This window comes from Porites lutea, chromosome 12 (genome assembly GCF_958299795.1).
Source record: "Porites lutea chromosome 12, jaPorLute2.1, whole genome shotgun sequence".
In the NCBI taxonomy this organism is placed as follows: domain Eukaryota; kingdom Metazoa; phylum Cnidaria; class Anthozoa; order Scleractinia; family Poritidae; genus Porites; species Porites lutea.
Window position 1 is genome coordinate 10,294,050 of NC_133212.1, and position 21,438 is coordinate 10,315,487.

The following is a 21,438-nucleotide window of genomic DNA, read 5'->3' on the forward strand; positions in this document are numbered from 1 at the left end:
CTTTTACTCAGGATTCAAATAAACTTCAGCATGTTCCGTAATTTGCTTTAAGTTTGCAAGCAACTTAAGTCATTACGCAGCTTTTATAAAGGAAACAGCCTTTTTAAAAACATGTGTAAGATTTGGTGTGAATGGGGCTTCAGAGTTGAATATCCCCGCATTTGACTTGTTTCTGAGGGACCACGCCTGGTTTACCTTCCACCTCGAACATCTGCCTCGCATTTACCTTTCCCTCTCCATTTTAGTGCATAAATCTTTGACAGTAATTTCTGAGATAATCCTGCTTCAGTGCAGTAGGAATTGGATAAGTACGGGATACAGTGATTAACCAAATAGCGCCTACGTACCCACGCTTTACTTTTTACGATGTTTTTAATAAACCTCTCCATAACAGACCCAGAGGAATCTATATCTTGACCGCGTTCTCGGAGAAAACGTGACCGGGTTGGCTTATTTTCCACTGAGTATTTTCTTAATTGCGTATCTCCCATAAAAGCTAAAAGGGGTGGCAGGCCTAACATGTTTACCGGTATGAAATCTTTGGGTGGACTGACTTAAACCACTGGGTAGGATTTTACTGGATATGTTTATAGAGGGGTGTTACAATAGAAGACTAGTTCAAATGCCCGTTTGGCCAAATAAGATATTAAAAACGATATACTTCTTCTTCTATAGAAAAATGCTTTATGATAATGCCCATGCGCCCCGCTTCAACTTATTGACTGTTCTTTGCTTGTCTTGTAACTCAACTGGTTTAATATAAATTCTATATTTGCAGTTCCCTCGCAAGCCCCTACTAGTTTTAATGTGTCCGCGTGCACCTCTACCAGTATCGATGCCTCTTGGAATCTGCCACCAGCGATCTCAAGAAACGGCATTATCACTGGATTTAAACTTTTCTATAAAAGAAAAGAATTTCATGAACCACCGACCATCATAAAAATTAGCAATGCAGTAATTCACACTAAGACTGTAACAGGTCTTGATAAATACGCAGTGTATGAGTTTCAAGTGTTAGCCTTCAACTCTGCTGGTGACGGTCCTAAAAGCTCTGTCATAGTTCAGAGAACAAGAGAAGATGGTAAGTAGTGAACATAAACAAGGAATTGATTGTTTTCAGTGGCGGATCCAGGGGAGGGGCCCGGGGGCATTCCCACCCCCCCCCCCCCCGCCCCCTTATTCTTAGACCAAACTGAGGCTCGAACGGCCGAAAAAATGTTTTTTGAGACCTGACCACCCCCTTATCTCAGGGTCTGGATGCCCCCCCCCCCCTCCCCGCCTCTATCTGCAGGTCTGCAGCCGCCTCTGGTTTTGATCTCTTTTATTAAAAGAAAGCTATCCACCTCCTTCATGGAGTCGTAAAGAACGAAATTGAGAACGCCTTGTAACATCAACATTACAAATAAACGTAAATAACATGAAAGCTGAGGCTATATCTTTTTTACTTTTTAACGATCAGTCTTCAGCAAAAACATGCGGACTCATTGTCGCCAATTTGCAAAGGCGTTCAGTTTAGAGCAATTGTTATGAAAAGGAAGGAAACTAGTTTATACATAATCGCTAACTAGTGTATTTTTTTTGCCATTACTTATGTCTGATCGGCAAAAAAGTTTGGCAACGAAAACCCCACCATCCTGGATAGAGAGAGCACTTAATTACCATTTTCGTTTTTTGAAATTTCGCTGTCAAAATGGTTTGCAACGAAAACATTACTGAAAAATTAATCGCCTAATGACTTAAAATATGCTCCTTTGCATGTATTTCCTTTCCCTGAAATTGTTCATTATTCAGTGTTATGAATTAATTCAGAAAAGAAAAATATGACATCTATTCAGTATTGTAAATTGCCTTGACACTTAAGAGGTTCATGCTGATTGTTTCTCCATAATTTAGCTCCTTCCCAAGCTCCTATCAACTTTACTGTGATTGCACAATCATCGTCCAGTATCCTCGCATCCTGGCAATTGCCACCACTAAAATCCAGAAATGGAATCATCACAGGCTTCAAACTGTTTTACAAAAGGCAAGATCAATTCGGCGAGGCCAATATTACGATAAACATAAACAGTGCTACAACTCGCAGGGAAATTATATCAAGACTTGAAAAATATACAGAATATGTGCTTCAAATCCTGGCCTTCACTTCCGCTGGCGACGGACCAAGGAGTTCTAAAAAAGTTACGAGAACTAAGGAAGGTGGTAAGTGTTGATTGTGTTTAGTTGAGTTAATCGGAATACTTCGACTAAGTTGTTAGCCGCAAAACAATTTCTTTCGGGAAATCATTTGGAGTTTGGAGTTAGAGCTCTCTGATAAAATCTTCATAAATTTACAAGAGCAATTTGTGTGTAAGTAAAGGGCTTAGTAATGATTTTTGAGCAGAATTTATCCAAAACAGCAATATCCTCGTGACATAGCTCTTTTGACAATAAAGTTTGATGGGATCCATTATTCCACTCCCATTGCCGTCCCATTATTCCATTATCGTAAGGTTTATGACCAGTTAATTCGGCATTTTGTAGATCCACCAATTGTGCGAAAACTTCAAGAGAAGACCATTGTAATGGTTGGTGATTTGACATTGCTTTCTTGTGAGGTCAGCGGAGTTCCAGAGCCCTTAGTTATATGGAGCAAGGATGGAGACAATGATATAACACGAGCGCGGCTGAAGAATAAAGGACGCGTTCTTGTTATAGAAGATGTGATTCCTGGTGATAGAGGTGTATATGAATGCAAAGCATCTAACAAGTTTGGAGAAAACAGAACGGCTACTACTGTTATAGTTGCTGGTAAGGTTTTGAAAATGTACTGCTGATGACGCTTATTTTTCGCAACCAAAAACACAAAGCCTACTCTTCTCGTATAACAAAACTACTGGTAATAAGGGTTAGGGGGTGTGGACCAGATCGATCAATAGTCCAGTTTCGAATTAAAAATTACCACTGAATATAAACATTAACGACACATTCATACAGGGTTAGCCTCTACGTAAAGTAAAATATTCAGAAATTTTTTCAAGTAAGTGTTTGAAATTTGAATACCGTATTTATGCGATTACCGCCCTGAGCACTAATTAAATTTTTGGACCTTGAGAGTGGGCGCCTATTCGAGGTGGGAGCTTATTCGAGGCTGGGCGCTTATAAAATTTTCACCCTTTTCAACAAATGTAGTATGTATATTTTGCAACAAGGCAGTAAATGGTAATAACAAAACGCGACGATATAACAAAGCAAGGTTTCTGCAAAACACTCTGAAGAAAACTTCGTCTTCGGGGAAGTCTCTTAGTAGTACTTATTCCTTTTTTGGGGTGGCAGGGGGAAGTGGGAGGGCGCTTATTTGAATTTGAGTGGGAGTGGGAGGGAGGTGGGGCAAACAAGAGGTGGGGTGGGGTGGGGGTGGGCGTTTATTCGAGGCTGGGCGCTTATTAACATTTTCCGCCTTTAGGATGGGCGCTTATTCGAGGTGGGCGCTAATTCGAGCTTGGGCGCCTATTCGAATAAATACGGTATACACAATAGACAGAGTAAAAAACAGATCTTTTTCTCGTTGGAATTTGTGAATATATTACTTCAGATTGAGGCTATAAGGCTAGAGGTCATAGCGAACACGAAAATGGACTATTAAAGGTCTAAGCTCTCTTTCTCCAAACGTTCCAATGCTCTTTCTCCGACGCTGTGCCTTCCGTAAGTTTCACATGATGGAAGGTTAAAAGGTTTGTGTTCAGACTGGGAGTGATATAAGGTCCAAGCGCGTGTGATTAGATTGTATTCATTCTTAGCGAAAGTCCAAACCAATGCTAGCCTGCGTAGCAAGCATTTCTAATCGAGTTATTGCGCGAAAGTTAGAGCGGAAGCAAAAAAAAGGTTGAAGGGGGAGGGGGAGGGGAGAAGAGGAAAAGCTTGCCCGCAAACCCCACGATTCTGCAAAACGCCCCTTGATATTTCACGGTTCGGTTCATTTGTAAATTGACAGCTCGTCAAAATAGAAGCATAACGAACAGATTACCCCTGGATTACCAGATTTGTAAAATTACTTTGTTCTCTAATAGAACACGTTGCAGATGATTGCAAGAACTGTAATAAAAAAGATTTACGATAAAAGAAAGTTAAAACTATGAACGATTGCTGCGGAGTTTCTTGTTTTTTATTGTGTGGCTTTATCTCGTCTGAAACCTTGTCGACACGTCAAAAATTATTTGTCCGGAACAATTCACTCCGCCTGGTATAAGTTTTGCAGAGCGGCTGCTCTTCAGCCTGTGTCGAAACGTTTTCTACAATAGATGCCGCTAAATTTCCAATAAACAAAAAGAATCTTTTCATTTCAAAAAGCTGACAAATCGCTTGTCCATGGCGGCTTTAGCTAGTGTCGAGTACCGATGTTCTGATTTATGTTGATGTTATCTCCAACAAACAGTCCATTTTTTCCAGTCAGATCCGCACGCCGTCATTCTCAATTGGCCTTCCCTAGTCTCCACTGCTCGATCTCCAATTGTACTTTGAAGACTCTGATCTCATAAACTTTCGCACAAACACGATTCCAATAAATATCAGTCCAAAGCATTTGTAATCTGCGACCACAAAACAGATGAGACCAGATCTGTGACGCACGAAAACAAAGCATACCTGGTTTGATTGATGTTTCGAATGCTAAGTAATCAACACTACCCGCACCGCGCCAATCAGAAGCTGCGTTCGTGGGCGAACGCAGTTTTTCAAAATCGTGGGGTTTGCGGGCAAGAGGTTCCTTCGTTCCCCTCCCCCTCCCCCGTCATTCATTTTTTTTTTGCTCTTGTCCCAGCTTTCTAGACGAACCTCGCGAGGAAACGCTTGCTACGCAGGCTAAACCAATGCTGGTTCCTCTGGTCTAGCGCGATAAAAGCTTTATAGAGAAGCAAGGGCGACGCAGCTTGACCCTCCCATCAATGGGACGCAAATTCAAATCCCAGGGGCCAAGCCATATGTTGGTTGGACGCTTCGTTTACCTTTTATCTTGTCTCGAGATGTTTTGCCCGGGTACTCCGACGGTTCCCCCGTCCATTCCATTTCACGTTCCAATAAGATCGGATTGTAGCGCATAAAGGACCACTTCATTCCCCCATCTTATTTAGTTATTTAATACTTAGTTAGTTGGTTACAAGATACTCAGAGTATCCGCGAAATTACTAAACAATCCTAACGAGACGGTTTAGAACCTGATAGTTCAGTAGATTTTTTTTATTGTGTCCTTTCAACTTTCGGATTGTCTTCCTTGCGAACCGAGGCGAGTTTTTCAGTTTTAGTATTTGTTGTTGTTGTCTTTGTTGTTACTACTTTTGCATTTGCCGACCTCGTCTTTGCTTTTATCTTTGATGAAGTGTTACTATGCAATTCAAGGCATAGTTTTCACTTAAGATAAAATCAACAAGCAGAAGAAGGAGTGTTGCACGGATATTCAAACAGGAAAAAGTAATATATCAAACACTAGAAAGAGTGTTTGAATTGTTTAATCACATATCCGAACACCAGGAGGTATTTTATCACCAACGATGTGAGAGAGTGTGGTTCATCTGATATCGACAAATACCGATAAGTCATATATCAAACATTTGATGAGGTGATCTATTAATACAAGAAAGGGTTTTCATCCAGGACCCCAAATTAATAAGTTATAACATACCATCAAACACGAGTTGGAGTTTTTTCTATGATATTCTCAAACACATGATAGAAAAACATAGTTAAGAAATCCTACTACGATGACGGATCTCCCAACCAACTTCCAGGATTTCCAAGGATCGCATTTAACCCAGGCTTTGCGATAATGGTTTCTATGTTAACTCTTTAACCCCTGAAAGTGATCAAAGTACAGATTCTCCATAAAATATTACTGCGATATTCTCAATAAAATATTACTTTGTCAATATCATGACAAATTTACGGAGAAAATTGTAGAGAATAGGTATGCCTAATATTAGTTGTTTAAAGATTTTAAACAGTTATGCATGTTTGGTGATCGATTACTACACATTTTTTATTATTTTATTATAATTAGTTCCACCTAGAGTAAAGAAAGACGCTTCATCTTCGTCAGTGATTTGTAAAAGACAGACCTTGTGCTTACTCTCATGTACTGCAGCCAGCGATTTTCCTGTTACTTATTCTTGGACAAAGAATGGTCAGATTCTCCGAACTAATGGTAACGGAACCATATCTCTCAAACCTCGTGATACAAAGGATTATGGGGTGTATGTTTGTAATGTTACAAACAAATATGGTTCAGCAGTTTATAACATAACAGTGTCCGAGTTTCAAAAGACATCAGTGACTGCTCGAAGAACAAAGACAGATAGCAGTGAGTATTTTGACTAGTGGTAACATTATGGCAGATTACGATTTTTTTTTTTACGAAGTGTGCTGTCACGCAATGCCTTATAAGTTTAGGACGTGATTATCTGCTACGTTTATGATAAACTTAGGGAGCTAACGTAACAAAACAACAACTTTGCAAGTGCATCACATTTCTTTGAAAATTTCTTTGCCGTTATACGACGTGAAACTTCTGAATTTCACGTTTTATGGAGAACTTGAACACAAGAAGTCAACTCCAGGAAAAATCGCCAACATTTGATAATAGCCTGAATTTCAGACATTCCTTCCAGTCGCTCCCTCAGTAATGTGGGAGTCTGAGATTCAGGCTAACAAATCAAAAAAGAGTTTAAGTTTGAAACAGCGCGAATTCACTTTTTTGGTGACGTCTTCGCTGCCGTTGTCGTCGTCTCTGCTTAAGCTTCCTAATACCATGATACAAGAACTCATTCTAGCCGTTAAACTATCAAAACAGTGTGAAGATCTCTATTGTATTGCATTGCATTTCACCCCATTATGTTATATAATTGCTCTTGATCTCAATCACTAGTCATGGCTTTTCTAAACTCTAGCTCGTACCAAAAAAGTCATAGTATTTCAAGCGAGAAGCAAAAAGAAAATTGTAGATCTTATATGGCCGTTGGTTTTACAATCGTCTTATTTTGGGGTCCAGATTGGTCTCCTGGGGGGGTTTAATTCCAGTTTTCAAAGGCAGTCTCATCTTCTAACATAGGAGACCCTCGGAAGCTCTAAGGAATTCAACAGGATCATAACTTGAACTATTAAAGTATTGTGGAATATAGTACTGCTAGCGCTTGTTTACTGAAAATTAAGAAGCCGGCCCATGCCAATCGTGGAGGATTATGCATTTTCTGTTTTATACATTTTTTGTACTGAAAGGTACAGAAAGCTCGCTCTTTAGCTGAAATATGGCTTGACACCACCCCGCATTTAGGACTGCCTGCACGTCACGGCATTTTGCCAAAATCTGTGTAAGGAATGGATAAATAGCTGCCTAAAAAAAAAACAACTGAACAAATGGAGAAAAACAAAAATTTGGCGGCATATAACCCACAGTCCCTCTGTTCTCAAAGGGTTATGAAAAAAAAATTGGATCACCACAGCACGCAGTTATCGTATGGTGCTATAATCATAAAACAAAACTGAATGCAAGGCTGGCACTACGGCAAAGAGCTGATTTATGATAGGCCAATATTTCGGCTAACAAAATAAGCCTTCCTCAGGGCCAGAACTATACGGTTACCGAGAGAAAATAGCTTTTAACGGTTCCTAAAATTTTTAATGTAAGACTCTCATAAGTGGCTGACAATTAACTACAATTATTAATACTCGATCCGGTAAGTGTTGTACAATAAAAATAGAAATAGAAACAGTTCAATTCATTCCTTCGGTTCAGACCGTCTGGTGACAGGGTTTTGCCTCTATCTCTAAGGTGCACTTCTCTTGCCTTACGGCGTGACAATAATCATATTTGCATTAACAACTTAAAAAGGTAGTGACCGTTGATAACTCGCTGATTTTCAAAGCAATCATGAACTTTTCTTTGCGAACAATGTTTCCCAAGTATAAACTTTATGTCTTTGCTTTACTTTCCAGGTAATAAAGACAATGCCTTCCGTGTCACTGTGCCAGTTTTGTCCTGCGTTGTTGTCCTGCTGTTGATAGTAACTGTGGTATTACTATGGCGACTAAGACATCGTCCAGTGCACGATTCAATACTTGGGCAGCACATGTCAAAGGCAGTTCCATATATGGAACTAGACGAACTCTCCTGCCAAACTTGATTGTAAAAGAACTTACTGTGCTTTCCAAAAACACGCGATTTCTGAAGTTCAAAAGCGACCTTCACAATTGCATTTTTCGCCGCTGTCAATCATAATTACGATCACAAACAAAGAACCCTGAAACAAAGAAACACACAAAACGGATCGAAATCCACCTATCACAAATCACAAACCATGACCTTTTAAATCCGTTGAAGTAAACTTCTGTTTCCTCTTAAAGAGGTCGCTAAGATGATTGAAGGCAGTGGAAAACGCAAACGTCAGTTGGCTTTTGAACTTTAGAATTCGCGTGTTTTTGAAAAGCGCAGTAAAAGAACATCTTAAAAAGCAGTGGGCCGACTTCACTCCCTTGTGGAACACCTCCTTTGATCAATAATAATAATGATGTATTCGCAATTTTGGGTAATGTTTAGAACAAGTCAGTATATGCACTATAGATCGTTTTCACATGACATCACGGCAGCCAAATTGGTATATATAACCAACAAACGTGTACAATAAAATCACGTGGGGATTAAACTCTTTTCTCATGTGAGAACTTTCTTTTGCACCAAGAAATTTGAACTTTATTACTTTCTGTTGTCTATTCGAAGAAGTGGGCGTCCCATTAGTGAGAAGCTAAGTCGATCTAGACTATCTGAGTGAAATTTAGCCAATACCAAAATATGAAGTTGGTGATGAAAGTTTTTATTTGAATATAGGTTCATATTTGTTGGGAATTAATATGACATGCATTGCCAAAATACAGTTAAATCTCCACTCTGTAAGCTAGAAGGAAGAAGAACTCAACCGATCAGTGCTGATTCTTAAAACTAACCTTGTGTACCAGCTTTGGCAAATTTTAGGGCCTTGTTGAAGTTGTTGACTTAGGATTCGGAAAATTTTAAGTCTACGTTTTACGGAAATTGTGCCTACAAACATGACACTTGATTCATTGATGTACGCGACGTCGTTCCCAGTGATCTCTCCTACTCCTCGCTCCGTAGTGGCAATTAAAGAAGAACTCTGGAAACGAGCTTGTGCTTGAGCTACGCACTTCGTCGCAATTGTGTAATTCGCCAGCGATACAATAAAGTAAAGAAGGATTGCGAAGTAGTTGTGGTGATATAGAAAGTAGACAATTCGCGGGCAATGAGCAGCAAACAAAAAAAGGAAGGGTAGAAATTGGTTAGGGCAGATCGTCGTCATCAACAACAACAAAATGGACCGGCTTCTTCATTCTTTAAATTTTAATTATATCTTCGTGCCCGAAAAGCTACTGGGACTTTTGGAGGAGCAGACCTCAGGTTTCTAAAGACTATCTGAAAGAAGGGAAAATTGCTGCATAAATGGCACTAACTCCAAGATTTTGAATAGAAGATTAGGTAGAATTATGTCCTCAGTTTAGGCATGTGATATAACACGAGGGGATCGGAGAACAACGGCTGCGAATAAAGGATTGATTTATTCATTGTCCAAACAATGAGAGAAAGAGAACAATTTTAAACTGGGACATAAATAATTATTTTAATTCACTTTCTGATATTTGTACAGCGTTTTTTAATCGTTCAATAAATTTAAGTGTCCTGAACACAAAATACCAAGTCAATAAATTCAATAAATTCTTTTCAACTTAATTTTCAAAATTTCAAATTTACATTCCAATTCGAAAGTGAACTTAGTCAATTAATCCCATACATTTCACATCTCACATGCCTCACGGGTCATAAAGAACTTTCAAACATCTCGTACCAAAACGGATGATCAAAATTTCAACATCTTGCAGGTTTGATCCAAAGAGTAACAGAGGTGTGAGTATAATACCACCTCCACTGAAGGTTCAAAGTAGTCTTAAGCGTGTAACACAAACACAATAGAGGAGAAGTGTGACATTACGTTACCTTAGTAGCAAAATTTCTGGATCTCAACAATTTTTCATGGCAGAGACGACCAATTGCAATGTCGAACGAAAAAAGAAGCGTGTAGGGTACCGTTTTGTTCCCGAGAGCAATCATTCACAGACAAGTCATACCTGCCCATTTTTTCGTTGTTTGCTTCCTTATTGCCATAATTGCAGGACCACGGTTTGCAATCTCGTTCGTAGGATTCTCTCGTAACCGTCTCTGAGGAGCGAGAGAGACGTCAGGTAGGAAAGGACTCTGAGGACAAGGTTGCACGGTTTGTTAATGAGATCCAGAAATTCAGCTACCATGGCAACGTGACGTAACGACTTTTACTGGCTCTCTATCTTCTAACCATGGATGGCATCACGTAAAAAGCATAATCTAACCACGACATTCTTTTGAAACAGGAAGCTACCACAATTTATAATTACCCACGGTGTAAAGTCAAAGATTACCTTACTTTCGTGTAAATTTAATTTCCGTGGAAAATGGATTGTGTTGTGATAGATATCTAACAATCTAAAGTAAACTGTTTCCTGTGAGTTACCATCCGGCGATATGTTTTTCAGTGAAATTTATATTCACAAATATTCACAAAAGATCATTAATTGGTGATTTTGGCGCACATACGATGTACACAACTCCATCAATCATCTAGTCTGTAACTGCACACACTGTCTTTAAAGGGCACAACTCTTCAAGACAGTCACGTCACAGTTTACAGTTAATTTTTCCCTTAAGAAAATCACATTTGTATTAGTGTTGCAATTGTTGACTGAAAATTCAGTATACTATAAGTAATAGTAGTGTAATAAATTAATAATTGTTAATAGTAACATTCTACTAGTATTCTACACCAAATCACACCTTCTAGTAGGCAGACCTACTCCCTGTCTACCAACTCCAATAAATAATCCAACGACAACTACCACTAAGAATAATTACATTTTACAAATACCAGCAGATTGTTACTAGAAAATTTATAATAACTGTTGGTTTCAGTTATAATTTGGTTGCAATTTTTGCAATTTATTTAATTTGTAATAACTTATCATCACTTATAGTAAAGCTTTTATACAATCGAACCTCTCTAAAGTAGCACCTCTCCAGACCTGGCGATGGACAGACCATACATTGATATTCGCCCTTATTTTAAGCTGTCTTTGACGGCCACCCTACCATAACGCAACGGTCACAAAGTTACGTCTCAACAGCCAAAAAAGGACGAACGATGAACAAACGCATGCACTTACTATAAAAAATATTTTCTTCTAGCTTTTTCTTTTTCTTTTATGGACATAATGGTTGTGTTACGTATTCATAATCTTTGATCAGTAAGTTAAACCCTTTTAACCCTAGACCAAGTTATGGCAAGATGACTTGATATTCTAACTTTTCAATCTGTGGACGAAATCTTATCATACTACCATTCAAATAAAACCTCTTTAGCAACACTTTTGCGTAGCACATTTTCTTATTTTAGAATTTTGCGAAAAAGAAATTTTAATTTTCAGGCGGAATTTTGGCCACCTATCCACCATTTCACCAATCATAACCCTACCTTCCAAATAACGGCCACCCACTTACAACGGTCACTTACATTCGTCTCCAAGATGGTCGCTGTCAAGAGGTTCGACTGTATATCTTGTTTTTGCTAAATTTGTTAAAGTTCGATAATTTGTTTCTTTTGATACTGGTAGAAGTTGGCATTTTCCCCTTTCGCATTTCGCAGAACACACCTTTTCTGCTCGCTAAAATTTCATATAACTATTGTTTCCTACTTCTCCTGGCCATTACGTTCCAAAAGAAATTGAAGACAATGCTAGTGCAAACTTTTGGCGGGCAAGCAAGGTACGGGCACTGCGAAAGCGGCAAATAAACGATACAACCAGCGTGATAAGTGGCACAGATACTTGTACCCCTATTCAGACTCTTTGCTCTTGCTTCCCCTTCTTCTAAAAATTCTGAATGGCGATTTTCGATTCTTGACCTTGTTTTCTTCTTTTATGTGTGCCTCAGGTGAATGTACATTGTTCATTTCACATTCTTTGTTTGACACTGTTCGTCTTGTTAGTAACTCTGAATTACGTTCATTGAATACGGGTGTTGACTCACACCTGGGTCTATTCGTTTCTTCATGACACTTCAGTGTTGGACTTCCAAGAGCACTAGAATATGGCAACGGGGTACTTTTCAACATACTTGGCGATGGCGGTTGCATGTGGCTTACAGAATTTTGAGAAACGGCATTTCGTGAGTTACTATTCTGAGGAGAATACCTTCCATCTACAAAGACTTCTTCTAAGCTCAAGTTGGGTGCCACGTCTTGTTCAGAACTTTTCTTACGAAGAAGCCCGCTTGAAGATGCAGTGCTTGAACTTGGGTTGGACGAACCAGAACTTCCATGCTCAACCTTCTCACCCGATACAGAAAGATTTTCATCAGAACCTATCACGGTGAAACTTTTCAGTTCAGATGCTGACCTTTGTTTACTACTGTCCTTAACTTTCCTCTGCTTTGAAGGGTGAAATTGAGTCTGTATGCGTAGAGCACGGTGGAAGAAATTTTTCAGTTTACCAGGAGTATTCTTTAGTAAATCATCAGTTGCCGAATTGAAAAGTTTATAACGGCCTGCAATCCAAGACTGACGTCGTTTTTCAGCCGTTCGAAAGTTTATTGGTGGAGTGGCTTCAGCACTGACAATGATAGCAGGGGGACTTGCGGCTGGCGGGGAATTAGAGTTCATTTCATTGTCAGATTCATCTGGGGGACTTTCAGGTGTCCTATCATTAAATGTTAAAAGTTCATTTTGTTCAGGTGAATGGGAATTGTTTGGCAGTGGTGCTATTGTCCTCATTGCGTCTTCTATTCCAGGCCGAACTTTATATCCCACGAGGGTAAATTCTAGATGTTTTGCAGTTTCAGTAAATCTTGGTCGTGTTGCAGGTTCCATCTAAAAGAGGAGAAAAAAAACATTAAGGAGAGTAGCTGACAGATGCGTTTTGGAAAACGCTCTAAATGGTTACCTCTTTCCTGTAAACCCATTAAGCACGTCATCAAATATACATATATATATATAGGAAGCCTGTGTTACGATTTTTCCGCAGTAAAGTGCTCTATACGTGAAAGTAGAGCGTGATATATAAATATAGGAAATAGGAAAAAAACTACACTTTCATCCCGACAAGCCTGTTTCGTGATCGCTCACTCTCCCCCTATTTCTCTCCCTGTTTCCTATATTTATATATATATATATATATATTTTTTTTTGTTGTTGTTTTTTTTTTTCTTTCTTTCTTTTCATGCAACCACGGGCACACGGAAATCAGGTATAGGTGGAAAAAGTAAAGACCCAGGCTCGCCGCCATAATTTTATAAGCTTTTATTGCCCAAAGGAATTTGGATAGCACGGAGAAACTCAAAGCAAGGATTTTCAATCATTATTATGACTTCACTAAAGAGCCAACGAATGAAAAATTTTGAAGCTTTGCGTAGATTATTTCTGTGTAAGGTCAAAAATGTCTAAAATCTTGACAAACGTTGTTTGAACCTTGTTACACAGATGGTGAAAGGTGATACTTAAAAGAGATTTTCGTTTGACTGTACAAGCAAAAAGGAGAAAAATTAAATTATCAATTGCTGGTTAAATCACCCAAATTTGGTCACTTCCAGGGTATTAGAGTCCCGAAAAAACCTTCAGTTCCTATCAAAAAGAATAGATCACTGCTCAGATACTTCAGGCTTTTGACTGAAGAGACTGTGGGAAGTTTCCCTTTTACCTTTATACGTGAATTTCTGTTTGGCAAGTGGTCTCTCTACACGAGTTCCACGGCATTTAGAAAGCAAAAAGGTCTCTTAAACTTTCTGCAGGATGCACACAGTGTGCCCTGTAATCGAGATTACTTAACTTCTCCTATTTCTCTCTCCTTTGAAATCCCAATTGACTGAGTAACTTATGTATTTAAAGTAGATCTGAGTACTTTTACGACAATTCCCACCTGGCAGCAGCACAAAGCAGTTTGAAGAAACTCCTTTGGACAGTCACCCGTCATGTGCTGAAACTTCTCTATATCCACACCAAATTTCTGAGCAACAAGAACAAGACCCAATTAATTGCAAGCTTTGAGAGGGCAGAGGTAAAGAGGTTGAAAGTTTTGAAAACTGGAATGTCTCTACTACTAGTGCCATAATTGCGGTAAATACAAATACGCGTATTTATTCGAATAAGCGCCCAGCCTCGAATGAGCGCCCATCCTAAAGGCGGAAAAATTTAATAAGCGCCCAGTCTCGAATTAGCGCCCACCTCGAATAAGCGCCCACTCTCAAGGCCCAAATATTTAATAAGCGCTCAGGGCGGTTAATCGAATAAATACGGTAGAAACTAGTTTTACTCTTGAAGCCTGAGGACAGAACGAAACATTAATCCAAGTATTGACAGGCGTCAGTACAGCGTAACCCCGATTGATTATTTGAAAATTGGATCCATATGAATTGTTCCCGTTATCAGCTTCTTTTCTGCATTCCTACATTGGAATGAGTACTGGATTCACATGAAAGCAAAGAAGTGCAACTATACACCGATGTAAAGGTAGGAATATCGATATTTGAACAAGATATATACCATAAAATTCGGAAAATAAGCCCCAGGGCTTATATTTTTCAAAGGCCCTTTTTGAGGGGCTTATTTTTGGAGGGGCCTATATTCGGAGGTGCTTATCTACGGAGGGAAATTTGCGTTTCAAAATCGATTGGGCTAGCCTTATAACGAAGTAAATTTACCCTTTTTGCTTTGTTTTACTTTGTATTTGAGGGCAACTTTCCAAGTACAAGCCCCCGGAGGCTTATATTTCGAGGGGCGATTTGACGGAGGGTTTTTTTGCGTTACCGGTTTGGGGGGCTTATATTTGGAGGGGCTTATACATGGAGGGGCTTATTTTCGGAATTTTACGGTATCTCGATACTACCTTGTCTTGCGTAATACAGTCGACTATCGATAACTCGAACCAAAACCGATTTCCCCTGGATTTCCTTCATACATTTACATGTACTGTAATTTTACACACGATAGCTCAAACCTGCAGCTAATCGTATAAGCGGTAGTACTTTTTGTTTCCCTTCTGATCATTTCTACATAATTTTACCTTTAATACATTTACATGCACTGGAGGTGCTTGAATAAACGTACCGCTATAAACTGGCGAAAATTACGAAAAGTAACAGAAATAAGCCAAATTTTTGCACACTGTACAATTAACTCATTTATAAAATCTAGGCGGGTATGCTTAACCTGACGAGACGTCATGATGAACTTGCTCCTGTTCAGATTATTATTTTTTTTTTTTTGTTTTAAATGATAGAAAAGAATATAAAAATGATTCTAGAAAAGCCACAACTTCCGATATGGGTAAACGTAACACGTCTTCAAAGAAGTCTTCAGGTTAACAAAAGTTTCTTGCATTAGGGCAGTAACATTTGTTCACAAGGCTTAACAAACAAAATTGTGATTTTTTAAATAGCGAAAACACTAGGAATTCACTAAATCCAGTGGCTCTTCTAAATTATGATATGAACGCACCTGTGTACGTGGTAATTCATCTGGATCAGCTGGAACTCGACCAATTATCTCACACAGAATAATCCCATAGGAAAATACATCAGCCTATGCAGGATAAACAATATCCAAGAGGTCTACCGTAAATCATTTACCCTGTCACTTATAAGCGAATAACATTCACACTAATCTGTCCTGAGAAAACTACAGTTGACACCTATTCTAAGTGGCCACCCTCACAACAGACAAAATCATCAGTAAATCAACGTTAATAAAACGTCTCATTAAGTGTCCATTTGTACACGTATCTCCCAGTGGGTAGCCACCTAAGAAATTGTGACAGTTATGTACAATAAAACTAAGAAACATGTTCAACGGGAACCAAAAAGGCCATGAAGTGAAGGACTGTGTCCTAGGTTAAGCAGTCAGTCTAAACAATGAGCCAGTCATACAAGTATGTTAACTCTCTCTAAGTTGGACACCTTTGGGACTGCCACAATGTGTCAGCACCTTTAAGAGATCTTCGTTTTATAGAGAGTCAACTCAAAGGAGAACAGAAAGGCAGATATCAGCTCTAGGTACCCTCCTTATAGAGAGTCAACTTTAGGAGCAAAGAGAGACAGGGATGAACTTTAGGTGTCGGTGTTTTAGCGGAGTGTCCATCTTATAGACAGTCAACTAAAAGGAATGAAGACATTAGGGCAGGGACCAAATCAACAGTAAAAGTGTCCCTTTAAGAAGTATAAATGTCCCTCTTATAGAAAGTCAACTACAAGGAGTGATGAAAGGTAGGTACCAACCCTAGGTATCCGCTTTAGCGAGGTTTCTGTGTTTTCAGGGACTGTTCGATCAGAGAGGTGGGTTGACTGCACAAGCTAAAGGTAATTTCTTGGTGCCAAAGATTGTTTGTTTACCAACTACTGTACTGTACAGATCAGAAGTGTAACTCCTGAGCTATCTGTACACTGCAATATTGCACCTGTTTTATACTATGGTCCCATACTGGGCGATCACACAGCACTGAAAATCACCCAGTGGCAGTACATGCGACCATTTTTTGTCACAATGGGGAGTACAAAAAATTTTGGTCACCAAAATTGCAGTTTTGATAACTAGTATATATTTCAAACTGTTTTTTCTCACTATATTATATTTGATCAAGCAACCATTTAGTAATTTTAGGTTTCAAAAATTCAGCTTTAAAAAAAAAAGCTTGGAGCACAGTGCGTTGGCTCCATTTGAAGATTACACTTGCAATCATGCAAGGACAACAATTATACAACAAAGCAATAATAATATTAAGAAGCATTAAAATCAAACTAGCAATGAGTGATGAGTAATGGCAAAATATACATTGTATTATAGTCAACAGAATTGTCTCTCTATGTACTGTATGTACAATGTACTTCTTTCACTTTCTGGCTGCCATGATGATCAATAAGCTTTTTGCAGGACACCAGAGAGAGCCCTATATAAATTTTATGGTAGAAACATTTACCAACCCACAACAACAAAAAAACCTACAAAACTTAGAATTTTTCCAGAACATATATCCCTTGTAATATTTCAGATTCTTGAATTCATGGGATTATTTTATTGTTGTTGTTTTTTCTTCGATAGAATGATCATGAATGATACTGATACTAAAGAAGACAATGGTTGGGTGAGACCCCTGCTGATGCTGGACTGAAGATATTAACAGGATTCTAAGATTAAGAAGGTGTTCACACTGCTGTTTGACTAGAGGGGCACTATGAATCATATGGAGTAACAATTTCATTGTTTTCACCTCGTAAAGATAATTCAAGATTATTGGTGGTATTCTCTATTTTCCAATTCCCCATAATACACTCTGTTTGCCCCCCAAATTTTGCATAAACCATTGTTTTTAAATGCTCCTGGGAGTATTGCATTTTCCCAAGAGCATTTTAAGACAATAAGTTATGCAAAATTTGGGGGGGCAGACAGAGTGTATTATGGGGAATTGGAAAATAGTCAATTTTAAAATTAAAAACACATTCAAGTAATGCCATGCATACACAAATGTATGATGTATTTATAGTTTTGCAACTGTAAGAATGAAGTACTAATAAAAAATTTTTGCAAAGGACTGGCACTCTTGTGAAAAAAAAAATCCATCTTTCCCCTGACTTCTTCCCCTCCCCTCCCCTCAATAATTTCCATTTCCCTAGTATTTTCCACGTGTTTTTTGCGGACCTTCATTTTTTCCTTTGACTTTTTAATGATTTTCAAAAGATATGCATTTTTCATGAGAATTGGAGAATCAAATTTGAACAACTACAAATCAAACGTATGCATTTGTTTTTTTAACTTTACCATATTTTATTTTAACTTTCTTGAACAGGTATTCTACATGTAACTGCAAAATTTCTGACTTTTACCAGACCTTGAAAAAAACGTTTTTTCCTGACTTTTCCATCACTGTGGCCCCCTGTTGACTTTTAATTTTCCGCCAGAAAGGTTTAAACTGAGAGTCCCAAAACAGTTAACATGTACATGTACAACAAGAATAGCACCAGCCTACCTTTTCATCATAAGCTTCACCCCGTAAAAGTTCCGGAGCCATGTTGTATGGGGATCCAACAATTGACTGTTCTCTAAAGCACAAGACAAAACTAGAGTTACAACACAATCTAACAAACTTTGTAAAAATTACCGTACATGCAAGACTGTATTCTGTGCTAGCATATCTAAAACACAGTGGGCACCAACAAAAACAGCCAGGACTCTAGCTGACATCATGACAATACAGAGAATAATGGGAAAATTTAACATTATGGAGAGAACAATATTTCTATCTTGGGATTCTTACTAACAAAAGTTTGAAAATTTACGTCACTGTTTCCAGCCAATCTAAAACACTATGAACCATCAAAAACAGCCAGGACTCTAGCTGACATCATGACAATGCAGAGAATATTGCCAAGATTCAGCATAACATAGGGAACAATATTTTCTACCCTTAGATTCTTACAAAAGGAAAATTTGAAAGTTTATTTTACTGTTTCCAAGGCAACCACAGGGAACAGGTGATAATACCAATAGAAGCTAGACACTCTGGGGGTAAAATTATATATTTGTCTTGAATGCTGATACTATAAAAAGAACTGGTTTACTTTAGCTAACAGAAGTGGTGTGAATTTTAATTATCATTGAGCTAGGAGGTATGCCATATATATCTTCTTCTAATACCGCCCACTCGCCTTGCTAATTTACTTCATTGAAGTAAATTAGCAAGACAACTTTCCAAACTGAGACATCATCCAATGCAAAGTGTTAATTAAAAACTGGGTTTTAAATGGGAATAACAGAAACACTTGGCACCTGAGATTTCTGTTAAATGTGACTCAGTTTTTTAGGTTTCAAAAGTTCAGCTTAGATACAAGGAAAATGTAAAATTCACTTTCAAACCATTATGATAGCATCAGTCCCCCAAAGGTAGCTACTCACAGCTGCAGTTTTTTTTTTTTTGCAAGGATAATTTTGACAGGGAAATCTTGATTTGGAGTTTTAAAACCTTAATTTTCAGATTTGAAAATACAAAATACAAAATCTGATTTTATATTTTCATCTTCAATATCATCCAAAACCATTTCAAGGAAGGACTTTAGTGTGGTTTTGTATCTATAATAGAATGTTTCAAAGGAAAACCTGAATTCAATTTTAAAATCACATCCAGGTTAAAAGAAAAAAGAAAAAGAAAAAGAAAAAGAGTTCTTCACGAATAATTTTTTGCTACTTTGAGTTAAAAAACTCCCTTTAAGTTTAGTTTATTTTTTCAGTTATTGTTTTGTGAACTCTCTTTGACTTTTAAGCCTAAGATAAAATTTTATCTTTCTGCTCCATACTCACTTGGGCAATTTCCTTAAGGAAACAAACAAGATTAAGTAAAATGCGTATATCCACTATGTTTATTTTTACACAAATATCACGAGAAACTTCCATACTTATTATCACACCAAACTTGTACCTCTTGTGAAAATAAACACTTGTTTCTTCCCAAACTCAGCATAAGTAAGTATGAATTTATGACACTTAATTAAGAAACTACTTACTTAATTTCCGTTGCTAAACCTAAGTCTGCAACAATGCCATACCGCCAACCATTCCGTTCTTTTATCAAGCAATTCTGAAATTTGGAAGAAACACGGATAACAAATAAAGAAAACAAAATTGCCAACAAAACTTTTTAAAGGCCTTTAAGTTTTAAGGTTACCTTGGATGTTAAATCTCTATGAATAACTCCTTCCTTGTGGAGGTATCTCATTCCCTCAGCAATATCTTTGGCAAGATAGAGTCGCGTCGACCAATCCAAGTGTATTGAATAGTCTAGCAAAAGCTCTTCTAGTTCTCCGCCATTGACGTACTGAAAAGAAAATATAATACGCTTTCATCAAGGTCGAAAATTGTCATATAACTATGCACAATGACATGAAACCTGTCCAATTTGTGTATCACACCACGTTTACCATGCGGAACAGGGGTATTAAAAATAATTTTTTGTATTAAAACTCAGACTGCTCGAAAATGAAAGCACTATATACCTCTATTAGAAGATGCAATCTACTGTCAGCTAGGCAAACACCAAGAAATCTGAGGAAAAATTTATTTCAGTGTGTGAGTTCATGCAAAATCTCATCGACAAGATTTAGCAATGTAGGTTTACAGCCAAACAACTGAAACGAGCGGAGGAGGAAACGGTTATCAGCAAATTCACCTTATGATATTTGGGTGAGACAAATGGCTCATTAACTTGATTTCCTCTAACATTGTACAGCATTCGAATTCCACATTAGGTTTGTTCATCTTTAAAACCATAACTTCCCCTGTTTTGCGATGCTGAACCTAACAAACGAAAACAAAACAAGCTACGGTGACACTGGGTCTCGTGACGAATTTCAAACCGATCCAAACTACATCCAAGTTTTAAATATGTGTAGTTCCAAACACATCCTTACCTTAAATATATCTCCATAAAACCCATTAGCAATTTTATTGCTTATAAAATCCTCATAGCGGTAAATAAGCGAATTGGGAATTGTCGATGGTATTAAATTCCCCAACATAGGGCAACGATCTCTTGTTGTTTCCTCGGTTCGCGAGTCCTTGTTACAACGGCCCTTGTCGCCATCCCCTTCAGCTACAATATCCATAAGAACCACCATACGTATTTCCTTAATACGACGGCGATAAAATCCCTTTTTTCCAACCAGAATGTAGTTGAAAACACCACATTTCCTGAACACATCCAACTAGTCCTTTCCTGTACACGACAATTGTGTTACTCTAAAGTTGTAAACGACCTCTGGCCTCATGGGATTGGTACAGAAATACTCGTCTCTGATTGGTTGACCTCAAACCTTATGGGAGTCTAGCTGATAGGCGCTGTCAGTCACTGTCAATTTCAATTGTTGTCGGTCAGTAGCTCGAAAAGTCACACCACAACATGGACAGCTTATTTTTAGAGCGTGCTCAATGAACTGAAACTTGTAAACAACAAACGCGTGGGAACTAAGCACTCTATTGTCTTTAGGCCTTCTTTAAATTCGACTTTCAAGAGGATTTGAAACTGATAAAGGAGAAATAGCAAAACCATTTTAAACATTCCACGAAAGAATAACTAAAACATTTTTATTATTGGTCTCCAAGAAAATAGTCTCACGCTTTAAGCTGAGAATATTTTTTTTTTCCGACGTCACCAATGACGTAAAAAGATCTGGGGCAGGTAGGTTAGGGGTATTATTTTAAAATTCTGTGCTATTATCCATCTTCGAAGGAAACATTTTTCAAAATATCGAATGAAGATTTGGAAAGAAAAACTCAACGAGGGTTAAAT

The 21,438-nt window shown here is 38.1% G+C and overlaps 2 protein-coding genes across 3 annotated transcripts in view; one reads left to right on the top strand and one right to left on the bottom strand.

Annotated features, from left to right (window-relative positions):
- The window catches only part of LOC140953693 (uncharacterized), a 25,134-nt gene extending 15,403 nt beyond the window's left edge, over nucleotides 1-9,731 (top strand). The window contains exons 11-15 of the mRNA XM_073403099.1: nucleotides 779-1,081; nucleotides 1,894-2,199; nucleotides 2,521-2,787; nucleotides 6,029-6,328; nucleotides 7,960-9,731. Coding sequence (XP_073259200.1) covers nucleotides 779-1,081; nucleotides 1,894-2,199; nucleotides 2,521-2,787; nucleotides 6,029-6,328; nucleotides 7,960-8,147 — 1,364 coding nt within the window. The 3' untranslated portion in view covers nucleotides 8,148-9,731. The remainder of the gene's footprint in view (nucleotides 1-778; nucleotides 1,082-1,893; nucleotides 2,200-2,520; nucleotides 2,788-6,028; nucleotides 6,329-7,959) is intronic.
- A 2,189-nt stretch (nucleotides 9,732-11,920) lies between these two features.
- LOC140953581 (uncharacterized) lies at nucleotides 11,921-20,880 on the bottom strand. 2 transcript variants are annotated; one of them, XM_073402995.1, is made up of 9 exons: nucleotides 20,561-20,880; nucleotides 20,320-20,447; nucleotides 20,147-20,195; nucleotides 19,819-19,968; nucleotides 19,658-19,731; nucleotides 18,127-18,199; nucleotides 15,606-15,689; nucleotides 14,029-14,115; nucleotides 11,921-12,983 (listed from the first exon to the last, which is right to left on the bottom strand). In XM_073402995.1, exons 1-9 carry the CDS (start codon nucleotides 20,765-20,767, stop codon nucleotides 11,952-11,954), a joined length of 1,884 nt encoding a protein of 627 aa, XP_073259096.1. In that variant the 5' UTR covers nucleotides 20,768-20,880; the 3' UTR covers nucleotides 11,921-11,951. The 2 variants fall into 2 exon arrangements, with proteins under 2 accessions (XP_073259096.1, XP_073259097.1); XM_073402996.1 differs by lacking the exons at nucleotides 20,147-20,195; nucleotides 20,320-20,447.
- Nucleotides 20,881-21,438: the final 558 nt, after the last annotated feature.

Bases quoted from the DNA above. Each gene is read 5' to 3' on its own strand.
- LOC140953581 (XM_073402995.1), bottom strand. From the start codon at position 20,767: ATGGTGGTTCTTATGGATATTGTAGCTGAAGGGGATGGCGACAAGGGC. The intron at 18,200-19,657 runs GTAAGTAGTTTC...CTTGTGCTTTAG, and splicing joins GGTTTAGCAACGGAAATTAA to AGAACAGTCAATTGTTGGAT. The intron at 14,116-15,605 runs GTGCGTTCATAT...CTTGTTGCTCAG, and splicing joins ATGAATTACCACGTACACAG to AAATTTGGTGTGGATATAGA.